We start from the raw sequence: 14,657 nt of genomic DNA on the forward strand, positions 1-14,657 counted from the left end.
GCAGCTTGTATTACCAACCGCCCATTCATGTATCATTGGGACAAGATAAATTTCGTTACATGTAGAGAAATTCATCTTATTGACACCAAGGAAATCCTTCTCCACAAAAGTGAAGACTCCACATTGATTTTCCCTATATTCCGTCCTGTAACCAATTCGCCGAACCCATACAGTATAATTGCTTAGATTTTCCGGGAAACTTATTTCGCAGCAACCCAGACCCGAACAAGATGGAAGCTGCAGAGGGACTTCATCATTGGGATTGCAGAGAGACGAACACGACCCCTGGACCTTGCTCGTTTCTGCATCCAAAAGGTAGGTAAAAAAATCACATCCCATTGCAACAAACTTATTATTGGCCGGGGATATGCTGTAATGCTGGCCTACGATCGGTGTGAAGGAAGAAACATAGGGCCCCTCTGATCTATTAAACGGAACCGTTATACCGCGAAAATCCTTATGGCGCAGTGTGTGATTTGAGTTATTGATGTTGTCTACCTCCCAGCCTAACAAAGCTAGCGAAGCTGAACCAGTTGCCTCATTGCATATGACTCTGAATCCTTCGTCGAGGTAGCAACCCCTGGTCGTGCCAAATGGATAAGGAATTTCCATGTCACCACATTTCCTCTGGCAGTCACCCGATGCCGTTGCCACGGTTGCTTCTGCTTTAATTTCTGCCGCTTGGCAGAGTATTATGTCGGTGCAGATGATCAGAAAAGCAAGCAAGAAATGAAAATCAGGTGCCATTTTCGTCCGTTGGTTCTTAATCCAGCTAACAATTGTTTCAGACATCTCTCCATGAAGAGCAGAATAGGGACTTGGATATCATGCTACAGGAGTCGCATCCGAAAGCAAAACCTTCTTCTTGTCAGTTAACCAACGTGGAATATCCGGGTCAGAGAGGGACAGCTCCGAGGTTATTGATTGAGATTCCTTGCAATTGCCTTTTCCATTCTCCTCCGTGACTTTTGTCTACTGCTGAGGACGAAAGGGCAGCAGATGAAGTGCATGCAATCAACTCCAAATTGCAAAATAATATCTGAAATGTGTGGGAATTGTGCTTAGACAACTGACAACTCAACCAAGTAAAATACACGGTTACATTACATAAGGTTATTGGAAAGAGCAACTCTGAATATTGTTCAATTGAGTCAGGGTATTACATAGGGGGGGCTCAAACACAAAAGTAAGCTCTTCCAAGAAATTTACAGTGATTGAACAGTTCCCGGTCCATTCAGGCTTGTAGTTGTAATTGGATACACATAAATCATAGCAGATAGCACTCCCCGCAGGCCCAGGATATTTTTCTTGCCTAGTGAAAAATCTGAGTGATGTGAATTGCCATACAAAATTTTACAATTATACTTCCTAATGCACTTTGGAGAAAAAGTACGACCTTGATCTTACTTATATAAGCAAAAACATATGGAAAACCCTCCATCTTCCTTGAGTTATAAAATTTGGTCATCATACAACCACCATAGTTCAATTGTATACTATATGTATCATTGGTAGAAGTCAAAGAAAAAAAAGAATATAAGAAGCTATATCGACTTAATTCTTTTTTTTCTTCTTTTTGTAATAGAATATATGGATTTCAGCAAGAAATCTATGGTTCCTGGTGGGTAACATCTTGCCTACTCCACTCCCAGATTGGCACATAGTTTTTAGCTAACTCCATATCCTTCAGATTGTCTTCAGGCCTTCTAAAAATTGCAATTTGGGATGCAAACCCAGGTTCAACATCAGCAGCACCACCAACGCCACTGAATTCAACACTATAGTTATGCCTTGCTGCCAGGCCAGATGCCCATTCATTGAACTGAGACCTGGTCCATTCGAATTTGTGATCATGGTTTCGGAATTTACAACTTTGTGCCTGATTCCTTTCGTCTAGATCCTCTTCTTGGCCGTGAGGAGCAGATCCCTGGAGAATCACATTGTACTCATAATTTGGGGTGGAGACGATAAGGATCCTGGGACTGAAAGAGCTGAGCACTACATCTCCAAATAAGCATGCATCTTGTTCCTCCATATGCTCAATCACCTATAAAGTGCACATTTTCCATGTCACCAGTCAGTTAAAACCGCGGGGGGAGGGGAGGCGCAAAGTTCATGAAAAATATATCCGACAAGTATGTGAGCCTCATACCTCCAAGCAAGTCCCAATGTCAAATCCATGCAGTCGAGAATCATATTTCATGATGGAACCATCATATAACACAGCAGATTTGATTTTGCTACTTGACTCCTTAGAATCCAGTAATCTGTTTAGCTTTGAGTGGAGTGACTGCATTTGTAGAGAGATTATTCCAACTAGGAAAGTTATTCCTTGCCAATGTACATATGTGCCTGTGTGTATGCTGGGGGTCAGGGGAATGCAAGGGCTAGTAACCATTTGATGGGGAAGGGCCATGTGGGGTCCAGATGCAGGTGAGGGGACAAGGAGGAATGGGTGCAAGTGCAGTTGGCGGTGGGATGGAGGAGAGAGGAGGACTTTGTGTAGGTATTTATCATCCACAAATCCTCTTGCACCAAGTCCTCAAAGTAAAAGTAGCAGTATGGATGGACAACCATGATTATCTGAAATTTATTAATCCTCCCTCCTCCAATCCTCATCCCTAACATCTCCAAAGATATTCAATAAGTTACAGAGGGGAAGAAAACCCAAAAAGGAAAAAATAAAAAAAGAAGGAACATGTTTATTGAGTAGATGTGATCACAGTCTAACAGCAAACAGCTGTAATGCTGCTAACCTTAGCTGCTCTTGCAAGAGCTCTCTGTGAAATATCAACTCCAACAATCTTCTCCAGGGAAGTTGGATATGACAGCAAGGAATCCAATAAACTTCCAGAACCACAACCAAAATCAACCTGAATTAAAAGTGAATATCAATACTCATACGCCCAACTATTAGCTTCAAGAATTATTTCGAAGAATATCAGGTTATACCAAAGAGGCCGCAGAAGATTCTTTAATATGCTCCAATGCAAATTCCACACGCTGCTTTGAAAGAGGGGGGCTAAACAGAGCTTGCTCCATTCGCTCTTCCAATGGTTCTGTCACCTGCAACAGAGTTACATTGTACTCCAATTTGCAGCTTCCTGACACAAGGAAACAAAAGAGAAGGAAAGAAAAATAAAAACTACACTAACAAGAGGAGAAAGGAGTTTATCTGTTCAAGACATGCTTATTGGTCTAAGGCCACAGAGCATGCGACAGATCCTTTAAGGGATAGACATCAAATAAGTGTCTTAAAATCAAGTTTTAAACTGATAACTTACTTGATGATAATAATGATAGAGTTTCTGCAGAATTGGCAGCCACTGCCAAAATGAACTCACTCGGAGGCAACTTCACTCGAAAATTTGCAGATTGACCAACAGTCATCTGCGCCACAGCTGCTTCAACATGAGGCAAAACGGCTTCATTGCCAATCTCAAAGTCAAACTCTTCAGAGCTTTCGAGATGTTCTTTCATGCAGTCTCCTTCTCTAAACAATGAAATGCTGTAGCTTATGCATGCTAAAGAACCATTAGATGGAGTGACTCCTGAGTTTTGACCCCCAATATCAATAAGAAATGGTTCATTTTCATTCGCATTATCACTGTAAGCTAGAGTCCTGTTGCTCCCAAAGTCATGCATCAAATGACATAAGGCAAATTCCTTAAAGAAGTAACGAGGGGTAAAGTGAATGTCAAGCTTTTCTGCCAATAAGTTCATCTTCTCTAAGGACATATCTGGGTTTTCGAAAAATATGTTCAGCCATGACAGAACTTTCAAAGAAGCACTTTGCATGGCATCCGTCTGCTTTCTATGAGATTCTTGAGGCGAGCACTGTAAGATTAACTCCTGACTTTTGGAATGTATCTTTACTTCACAAGTAAAAACTTCGATAGATCCCACTGGATCCCCAGTAGTAGCAGCCAGACCTGATCCACTTTTTTCTTCCTTACTCGACTGCATAGCTTTCAACTTTTTACGGGATCCTGGTAAATCTAGTGAGGGATCCAATAGATTGCTTTGAATAGAGAAGACAGGTTCAGACAAATGGTGAAAACGGCAGAATGTAGAAAGTGTGTCTCTCGGAAAGGAACCTCTCCAATTGCTTTTTGTTGTAAAAGCTAAAGGCAAATTAGCAGTAAGTATTGCCTCTCTAGATATCTTGTATGCTCCACTAGGTATCTTGTTGACAAGCATCCTTCACAAAGAGGTAAAGAAAAAAAAAGGAGCAATTAAATTAGGATAGAATTCCCAAGGTTTTGAAAAGCCCCAACAAAGAAATTTTGCAGATTTAGACCACATATTTCCCAGATCTGAAGGAGGACAAATATCAGCAATTAATAGAACCCAAAGATCTTACCTATAATACGAGCGCAGGGAAACAGCTTCATGGAAAAGATCTGTAGACTTCCATGTATACCCTACAGAAGCTAAAATGGCATCACCATATACTTCCTGACCAGTAAAGTAACTTGCCCGGGCATTTAAAGATCCTTCAAAGTGGCTTGCTTCTTTCACTTGAGGCTCTGAAATGTGGTCTAACATATTTCTCTTGGGAGCAGAGGAATATATTCTCATTTCAGAGGTAGCCTTGCCAATCGTTCTACATAATAACCAGTAGGTTAAGTAAATAAAAAAGCTAGTAGGACGATCAAATTTGCTACAACTGAGCAAGCCATCTCCATTTTATAAAACATAAATAAAACATCTCAATTTACGGGCATATTTCATATTAGAGTACAAACCCTCCTGCCAGACCCAGTTCCTTAAGGTAAAAAAGCCAACAGCATTGCTAAGGTACCTGTGTTTTTTTCCAAATTAAGAATAGCTTGGTTCAGTTGCAGCTGTGGCATATAGCAGCAGTAAGAAACTATATAAAGCATATCCAATGAAAGTGTCCATGTCAAACTTCCCTAACTATGTGTTTTTAGAAGCTGCAAATTAACCTCAACCACTTGTCGATCATCTTTATTAATAACCGGATACTTGAGGCAACAGAATAGTCTGAGAGAATAAATTCTAACAGTAGTACCATAAAAAGAATGGAACTGTTACAACTGACAGACGTTGACTCTGACTCATATTCCCTTCTATCCTGATTGGAGCATCTTGCTCTGTCATCTACTTTAGAGGTACATTAAATTTCATTCTGGAAAACTTGTATTAACAAAAGTTACAAATAACTTGGTTAGTATGCAAACGATGTCAGTTCACTTATATATGATGACATGAACAAAAGTACCACAACAATTTGAGGATAGAACATAAACAAGCATGAACTACTTAGCATTAGCTGTAATGTGGCTTATGAAAGTAGATTCATGCTGCCCATAATATCAAGTTATCAAGCACGAGAAACAAAAGGCCACAGAAGAATCTGTTCAATATTCTTTCCTAGAATGCTGAAAAACTAAACTAACCGCACACAAACCTCTTTCACAGAAAATAAAGCAAGATATGAAGTCCAAATAACACATCTTGTTCCTCGCTTTTCACTATAAAACCCTGATATGTGCTAATATTTGTTACTTTCGAGAAATATGGATAACAGACCACCTGGAAATTAAGTTATGAAATCGTGTACCATATGCATCCTTACTTTACCTGGAAATCAGAACATCTGAAGCCTCCGACATACCTAGCTGACGAGCAATAGTATCTAGGTAATAACCAGTTGCATTAACGTGAAGCGTCAAAGGTTCAACGGTCTTGTCCAGTGGAGCTGGAATATGTATTACTTCAATTGGAACGCTTGCGAAGTTTGGTTCTTGCATTACAGAAGATACAACCTCTGGAGGATATGGATTTCTCCTCCATAGTGAAAATTGCTTATCAGATATCAATGCCAAATCAGTCAGTTTAGCTGCTGCCCTCATAACTAGTAACATCACTAGCAGTGAATTTGCCTCAGCCGCAGGATTTATGTATTTGCATATATTACCAATCTTTGCATCATAAACTGCAATTACCGAAACTGGAATATGACCATTGAAATCGCCATCTCTTCTCAATGCTGCTCTGAAGTGACCACTGAGTGGATGGGGAGATGAAAGGAACTTCGTTGTCGCCAAAGAAAACACAAAATGGAGTGTCAAAAAAGAACGAAGAGAATTTCAGTTGCAAATAAAACTTGATGAAGATAAAATGCATGGCTCTAAAACACAAACCTCATTTGCAAATAGAAAAGCAACACGACCTGCCAAATCATCCCAAGCTTCCTGTATGGTGGGATTATATTCCTTCTGACAGATGCCCAGCTGCAGCAAAAAATTGGAAACGTTACAAGTAATGGAAAGCTCCTTTATTGGGTAGTAACAGAAAGAATCTTAGAATAACATTTAAAAAGAAAAAAGAAACAAAAAGCATGAAGAAAAGACATTAGAAATAAGTCATAGTTAAGAACTTGGAATCCAAGACGAGATGATTTGAGAATCAAGAAAAAGAAAGTGGATAATCAACTCGTGTTTACCAATCTAGAAGACACTCAAGGAGATTATTTGTGCAAGTATAAAGAGAGAGGATAAGGATGTTTTCTTTCTTTTCTCTTTTTTCCCCCTTTCCATTAGGGTTGCAAATTAGTTCGATCTCATACCAGCAAACTAGCAATTACATTGACATACGCTTGCACACAATAGCAAGCATCATCAAAAGACAAAATAGAGAATCCAAGGTTCCAAATATGATATCAAAACTCTGGTACTCCCTACTTTATATGAAGAACCAACTCCAAATTCACAAAATAAATCAAGGCATGAAGTATATAGGTTCTCAAAGTTTTTCCCAAATTGATTTTTGAGAAACCAGGTGAGGAGCACACAATTTGGCATAACTAAGACATGATACTATAAATTTCTTCAACAAATAGTAAGAGGAAGAAACAATGGAGAAGTTTGTTATTAGGGAAAACAACATATTGAGAAACCTTTTCTATGGCTTTCTCAGCAGCCGATTGCTCAGCATCCTTTTTCCTTCTAAAGGTGCCCGAGACAATAGTAGCCTCAGGAAGATGCAGAGTGCACCGATAAAGACACGGCCCCTTTTGTGGAATAGCTAAACCTGGACAAACATCTTGAGTTGAATCTTGTACTTCCTCAACCTTATAACAGGCCTTATCACCAAATCGTTGGTGTATAATTGCCTTAGGTGTCAATGATGACTTCTTTGAAGGGTTAGCTGCAGATCTTCCTATCTCAGTCATTTTCACAGCAGCAGTACAATGATGCATACACCCTATAAGCACAGGTGAACCTTATTTTCGACTCGTTACAATTATGAAGAATTGTAACCCAGTTCTGTACCTCCTGCATCAAATAAAATCCCATGTATAATCACTCCCTCTGAATAGTATAAAACCAAATAATAACTCAGAAAAAGAATGAAGCTCTGTCTGTGCAGTCAGGGACAGATGCCTTAGAGAGAATTCAAAGAGATAATGTTCCATCTTTAGATATAGTGATATATGTAAAATGCAGGAGCAGGATTCTCTAAAAATCCAATCTCTTGGGTGGTGAAGAGATGATCAAGAGCCATGGTTAGCAGCAGCTTAAACACAAATTGTTGTTCATTGTGCAGCCACCAGCAAAAGCACCTAGTATTTTCAAAAGGCTTAGAGAATGCCAGTCCACTTTAATTTTTGGAAGCTATTTATTTTATTGTCCTTAACTCTTCATTTCCTCATGTAGGTTCGGTTCCCACAAACAGCAGGTGAACCGTTGCTTTAAGATCTAACATACAATTCAACAGGACCTAAAACATAATACAAGAGAAATAGAAAAAAGATCCACCATGTGATCGTGATTGAAAACCAGCAGTGTTCTATACATTTCACAGATACTTATGAGCCATCATACCAGCAAAACCTTTCCAACCAAAACAAAGCAAAATGAGCTCATTCAACAAGTGACATCTAACTTCTATATGATGAAGAAGCAATGCAGAGAATACCACCATATAACCCGTATAGTTTGACATGTGATCAGGAATAAAGGTAATAAAAGAAAAGAGAATCTTAGATTATCTTGCCTATAGCTTTAGACAAGTACACACCATGAAGGAGGCTTGGTTAGAACATCTAACATAATCTTTTACAAGAAAAAAGAAAGATTAATAGCATATGACTGATAAAGGTTTAATAATGAATGTCTTACTCGATGAAGAGGATTTACGCGCAACTCACAAACACCGAAGAGGGGAGAATAAACCTGCTGCAAGTAGCGTTGAGATTTTACACATGATTTTAAAACTTAAAAGAATGGCGGAGAACACCAGAAAGATTTTGACCAGTCACCGAAGAGAAATTTTTCACGAAAAATTATGTACCCCAAGTATCAAGAGAAAAAAAAGAATGGCGTACGATCAATCCATCTCACGGAACCTTAACATTGAAAAAGACTAGCGCATTCACGCTCGCGTACACCCCTCTGTCCGCCTGCTTGCCGTATGCATGTATGTGAAAGAGTTCCTGCGTGTTTGTGCGAGCGTGAGTGTGTGTGTCGCGGTGAGAGAAACAGAGAGGAGGAGAGAGATTAGAGAGTAGAAAAAGGGAAAGTGAGAGAGAATAAAGGGTTTGAAAGTTGCAACCTTTGAGTAGGCGTTTGGGTTTTGGGTTTTAGACTGAAGAGACGAAGGAAGACCCATAAAAGCAAAGCCGTTTTATTGCGAGGGAGCGGTATCTCTCCATTGCCTTTCCTTACAATTCTCTGCAGTTCAGTTCTTGCAAGTAGACTCGTCATTTTAATTGGCAAATTTTACCGCATTACCTGCTGCTGCTATTCAAATAATAATGCACTCTCCTCCAACATATCCTAATTTACTATTCATTTCTACACATACACTAAACTTATTCAATCAATTACTAATTATTTTTCCATAAATACATTTTCACTTAAATAACTTTCAATCACTAATTTCAAAATAATTTAAACTTTTGTGTCTAATCAAATAGTAGTGAAAGCTTGTCCGAACAGAGAGTAGTGTTATGGGTTGGAATTAATACTTCACCAAATCTTGAAATGGAACAACTGTTTTTGATGTGCTTAATAAGTAACTCTGATAGATTCCCAGTTGACAGTCAGTCAGATCAGAGCTCTGCTCATCAAAAGCTTGTATACATCAATAATACGCCCCAATTTACAACAATGCTTGAAAAAATTTAGCAAGAAGAAGGTCAATGAGCTAGCTATTTGCTTCCCACTTCACGTTTCTTCATATCAGCAAACTAGATTGCTGAAAGATCCTCGTATACAGTCTTGATGCCTGGCCTCTCAGACACAGACCGAATGCATCGAAGAGCTATTCCCAGGACCTCTTTCATTCCTTTATCGGCTGCTGGAGTGCTCATCTCGGGTGTCAATGCCGCATCAAAACAATCTGATCCTTGACCTTCAGCCACTCTCAGGCGAACCCAGTCTGTCAAATCTACTCCTCCATCATCACCAGAAACTACATCGCCAGCACATTTTCCAGTAAGAAGTTCTAGCAAAATTACTCCAAAGGCATAAATGTCTGACTTGAAAGACGGTACAGGCTTCTTGGATGCTGCTAGTTCCGGTGCACGGTAACCCAAGACCCCAGCATCAAGAATTTGCTCGATGGTGCCTAATTGGGTCATCAGACGGTGAAGACAGTAATCAGCTACCCGCCCGTTAAGATCAGGTCCGTCTAGTAGTACATTGGTGGCTTTAAGATTCCCATGGGGAACAGCACGGTCAAAATGGAGGTAGTTCAGCCCCCGTGCGACATCTACTGCTATTTTGAGCCTTTGGGCCCAGTTTAAGGGCGGAGCCTTTCTCCCAGGCCGATCTGCTAGTAATAGACTTGTGAGAAAGGTTTAAGATAACAACATATGCCATTGACTTCATTTCAAGAGGAAACAATGTGCAAATGCATGGACAAAACAGAGCTCCTTTCTTTTCCAACATGCATTAATAGCAAGTAGAACGTTTAATCAGCCATAATTTGGAATCAGTAGCTCACCCAAGTCATATTGTCAAACATACAAATTAATCCAAGTTGCATAAATTTAGAGAATATGTTTTTACATTATGTTTTCTTTAGAAAATTGTACTGACCAGGTATCCACAAGGACAATTCAATCATAGAAGAGGTCATGAAAATAATTGAGCAAATTATATTTGTACATAAGTTGTATGAAAGCTTCACGTGAGCAGGAGGAGTATATATTGCCTGGGAATGGAGTAGAGCAATACCGTATAGGAAACTCGCAAGACTTCCAGGAGATATGTAGTCTGAAAGAATGAGTTTCTCATGTTGTGTGGGCCCCCAGTAGTACCCTCTCAATCCCACCACATTTGGATGTCTGATATTGGCAAATTTCTTAGCCTCTTTAGCAAACTCCTTTCTCTGCTTTGCAACTCCTTCTCTCAACCACTTTACAGTCAACAACAGTCCATTGTCCAGAGTTGCTCTGTAAGATGTCCCATGACTGCTTCTTCCAAGGACTTCCGCTGGGGCTCTTGATAATTCCTCTGCCGTGAAAGAAATTGTATCATCTAGGAAGTACAGCTCACCAGCCAGGCGATCAGGAGACCTGACCTCCAATCTTGAAAGGTTTTCTGCAGCATATGAATCACCAGATTCAGGCGACCATGATAAGTGGCTGGTCTTGGAAGGCGAGAAACTTGTTTTGGCTACCATTTTCTCATCTGGACTAATTATTTCAGATGCTGATCCTTTTTGTGGTGTTACAAGATCCTCTGTTGAAACAACTGAGCCACCAGCACGATCCCTTCCACCAAAGCTAGAAGGACTTGTTGAAGCTTGATGGGTGGCACCTTTGTTGGTTACATCTGATAAACGCATTCTTGACATGCGCTTGCAATAAATGAAAATGACAAGAAGGATCAAAATGATCACGGCAACAACACAAGCAACTATTATTACAATTTTAATGATAGTTCTCAAACTTTTCTTGCTTGCATTTCCTGGTGGAAAATTGTCAGAGCCAGGAGGAGGATTAGGGAACTCCAGTTCACAATTACCAGGGTAGAAAGAAGATAGAGGAAACTTTCTCAAATTTTCTGGAACAACACCAGAAAGATCATTATATGATGCATTAAAGCTTTGAAGACTGTTTGATAAGTTCTTGGGAAGTGGACCAGTGAAATGATTCCGAGAAATATCTAGTGAAGTTAGGGCACTGATATTACAAATTGAAGTAGGAATAGACCCAGAGAAATTGTTTCCTGCAATATTGAGCACTTGAAGTCCAGTGAACAATCCATATTCATCAGGGAGGTGACCATCAAGCTGGTTGTAAGAAAGATCAAGAACTTGGAGATCTAAATCACCAGAGGATGGTGAAAAATCAATACTTCCAGAAAGTCTATTACCCTGTAGGTGAATTTGTCTCAGAGTTGATGATGTTAAAAGAGTATTTAGCAGAGGTCCATCCAATTGATTGAAGCTAAGATCAAGCTCAATGAGTTTCGGAAACAGTGTGATCACTTTGGGAAGAGAACCATTCAGGGAATTGTGGGAGACGTTCAGGTAATTTAAACGCAAAAATTGAGCAGTTACCTCTGGAATGGACCCTGTCAGCCTGTTTTGGCTGAGATCAAGGACTTCTACGTTTCCCCATTTCAGCAGCCTTGTTAAATTTCCTTCAAATTGGTTTTTTGAGAGGTCAACTACTGAACAGCTTCCTGTCAATGGTGGAAGCTCACCAGAAAGTACATTTGAAGAGAGATTAAGGGTGTGTAGTGTTGTTGATGTAATCATACTTACAGGTCCTGTCAAGTAAAAATGGCCATTAGTTACTACAAGTGCGACAAGGCATGAAGTAAATTACCTTTCCCTGCAACCAACCAAATCTATCACTTTATAACCTAGATTTTAAGAATAATAGGTCTATTTATTATCAGAAACCAAAATTCCTATCATGGACTTCACAGCTCAAAAATGTACCTGAGAGACTGTTGCCACTTAAGTCCAACTCAGTTAGAACCAAAGAATCTCCTTTCAAAAGGTTATTAGGAATGGAACCCGAAAATCTGTTGTTGCCAAGTTTCAGGACTTGAAGATCATAAACAAAATTGAAACCAGGTAATTCCCCAGACAGCTGATTATAGCTCAAATCCAAAACCTTTAAGCTACCAAAAGCCTCAGCCTCACCACCACTTCCAAGTGATCCAGTTAGTTGGTTGTGGCTGAGATTTAAATGCTTGATAGATGGAGAGACACCGACCAGAAAATTTTGCTGCTCCATAGAAAAACTCTTGAGCAAATTGCCACTAAGATCAACATGACTTGCTGTAGTCTGCAGCAAGAATTTCGGATCAAATTTACCATCAAGCATATTGCCATGCAAGTCAAGAACATCAAGCTGTTTCATCAGCTCCAACCCCTTTGGTATGCTTTCAGTGAAGCCATTAAGTGAAAGATTAAGATAAACTAAGCCTCCCAACCTTGTCAAAGAAGATGGGAGTGGCCCAAATAGCGAATTGCTGCTCATGTCTAAGGAACGGATAGATGCAAGTCCAGAAATTGTGTCTGGGATCGAGCCAGAGAAATTATTTCCAGCCAATGAAAGATTTTTTAAACTGACTAGTTTACCAATATCTGATGGCAGTGATGAGGAAAACATGTTCTCAGAAACATCCAGATACTCAAGGCTCTTGAAGTTGCTAAGCTTGTTGGGCAACTTCCCAGTAATTGAATTGTTCGAAATTGAAAGTTTTACAAGCATTGTCAGATTTGTGAACACGCTCAAATCCACATCTGCTACCAGGCCCAAATTGTCAAGAACAACTGCTGCAACGTTTCCACCATCACACATGATACCATACCAAGATGAAGGACACCCATTGGAAGCAATGGACTCGTCATTCCATGAATCCAGCACAAAACCTGTTGGGTCATGCTTGATTCCTTTCTTGAATTCAAGCAGGGCCAATACATCCCGGGGAGGGAGCTGGCTCAAGGCCGACACAAAACAAAGACAAACCAGAGAAAACCTAAATATCTTCATCCTAATCCCAGGTAATAATGAGTTAGCAATGCAACCAAGGAGTTCAACGACAAAAGTAAAAGAACTCCAAGCTCCAAAGAAAGCTGCCCAACTCGACTTCAGGATAAGAATGCTACCTTCCAATAGCACAAACATTAAGAGACTTCTTCAAACAGCATAACCATTCACTTTCACAGATCCAAACATAGAAAAGATCAGCATTTCTTACCATCCTCAATTCCTGTATTTGCCAAGTTTACATCCCAGTATAAATCATCACCTCAAAGTTTCAAGCTTTACAGAGAAACTGAGGCCTCCGCTGACAGATAATTGGAAACTTCAAACACACTGAAAATAAAAGCAATATACTTACGAAAGCCCATTTCTCGCTGTTTTCAGTAGTCCAAGAACGAACAAAAGCTCCAGGTGACAAAAAGAGAAATGAGGTAAAAGGGCTCCTCAAATCGGCATTGCAAATGCATTAAAGACAGCGAAAGCAATGGACCCAGAAAAGCTCTGGCACTTAAAAGCTCTAATAATGGCGGAAAATATTAGCTTTCAAGAAACCCGTAAATCTTTAACAATTACAGAACAGAAACCTCACTCTTTCTCTAAATGCCTCTGAACGTGCATGCTCTTTTTTTCTCTTGTTAATTCATAAATGTCAAAAATATGCAAGCACACACAACACACACTCTCTTTGCCTGTAGAACAATCACTTCAACCTACCGAAAGACACGTGATAGAACCCAACAAAAACTTTTGGTCTTTTGGTACAAACCCAACAAGAAATACTCTCACAATTGTGCTTTTTGTACAGTCTTTTGGATTCATATGGGAATTGCGGTGTTACAGTATTGAAAAGAGGCTTGAAATGGTGATTTAGTTTTATCTATCTATATATACTGCAAAAGAAAAGTACAGTAATTTATTTGTTTTGAATTGAAAAAGACTGCAGCAAAGGACAGATGGAAAAAAAAGAAATAGCGGGAATGTTAGTAAATTTGGGGGGGAGGGGGGGGGAAGAGGAGCTGTACCCGCCAAAAAGCAGGGAATCTTGTCATTAAATCTCATTTTAGTCATTAAATTTCATTCTAATTTTAGGTTAGAAAAATGTATTTTCAATTTTATATAAATTTGCATTTAAAAAATATTAATAAAATTATATTTTATATTTAATTGTGGTGTTATATAAACAAGCATGTTTTCACTTGTTTCAAAATCTGAAAACTAAAAGCAAAAACAAACTGAAAAGATTCTCTTGATTTTAGAAGTTTTTCTTTCTTTTTGGAAGATGTTAGATAATAGATAGTCCCACAGATGCCCTTTATTGAAGGGATGTTGGCGTCATGGTATACTACTATTACATATATTAATATTTTCCAGTACCTTTCACTTCACTTTAATTCCATTCCATACACAAACACTGATGTGGAAAGATTTGAATACGTAGCGGTGGAGTGGGTGAGGAGGGTGTTAAATGACAGACAAGAATTCAATGATGATCTCTACATGGAATCTTGACATACTCCCCCATTCTTTCCTTGTGCTTCCGTCTGTAGTACAATTGTTATAAGCATGGCAAGAAAACCCAAGAGAAATAAGACATTTTGTATTTTATTTTTTCTTTTAGCGGGGGATTTTATTCACCTATTAATTCGGGCATCAGACTTCAACGGTTCATTTC

At 39.3% G+C, this 14,657-nt stretch overlaps 2 protein-coding genes across 14 annotated transcripts; both read right to left on the bottom strand.

The window, feature by feature from the left end:
- On the bottom strand, nt 1,425–8,686 carry LOC105167253 (small RNA 2'-O-methyltransferase). Of its 12 annotated transcripts, none has more exons than XM_020696146.1 (12): nt 8,584–8,686; nt 8,378–8,464; nt 8,151–8,204; nt 6,926–7,304; nt 6,171–6,260; nt 5,608–6,059; nt 4,364–4,606; nt 3,285–4,201; nt 2,953–3,104; nt 2,757–2,873; nt 2,153–2,290; nt 1,425–2,047 (listed from the first exon to the last, which is right to left on the bottom strand). In XM_020696146.1, the coding sequence occupies exons 4-12, from the start codon at nt 7,226–7,228 to the stop codon at nt 1,610–1,612; spliced, it is 2,850 nt and encodes a 949-aa protein (XP_020551805.1). In that variant the 5' UTR covers nt 7,229–7,304; nt 8,151–8,204; nt 8,378–8,464; nt 8,584–8,686; the 3' UTR covers nt 1,425–1,609. The 12 variants fall into 12 exon arrangements, with proteins under 12 accessions (XP_020551805.1, XP_020551803.1, XP_020551804.1 ...); XM_020696144.1 differs by having other exon boundaries at nt 8,357–8,464; XM_020696145.1 differs by having other exon boundaries at nt 8,151–8,207; nt 8,357–8,464.
- LOC105167254 (probable LRR receptor-like serine/threonine-protein kinase At4g20940) lies at nt 8,979–13,839 on the bottom strand. Of its 2 annotated transcripts, none has more exons than XM_020696480.1 (4): nt 13,344–13,839; nt 11,929–13,211; nt 10,212–11,753; nt 8,979–9,804 (listed from the first exon to the last, which is right to left on the bottom strand). In XM_020696480.1, the coding sequence occupies exons 2-4, from the start codon at nt 13,124–13,126 to the stop codon at nt 9,221–9,223; spliced, it is 3,324 nt and encodes a 1,107-aa protein (XP_020552139.1). In that variant the 5' UTR covers nt 13,127–13,211; nt 13,344–13,839; the 3' UTR covers nt 8,979–9,220. The 2 variants fall into 2 exon arrangements, with proteins under 2 accessions (XP_020552139.1, XP_020552140.1); XM_020696481.1 differs by having other exon boundaries at nt 10,212–11,355; nt 11,542–11,753; nt 11,929–13,839.

The sequence above is a fragment of the Sesamum indicum genome, linkage group LG8, assembly GCF_000512975.1.
Source record: "Sesamum indicum cultivar Zhongzhi No. 13 linkage group LG8, S_indicum_v1.0, whole genome shotgun sequence".
Classification (NCBI taxonomy): domain Eukaryota; kingdom Viridiplantae; phylum Streptophyta; class Magnoliopsida; order Lamiales; family Pedaliaceae; genus Sesamum; species Sesamum indicum.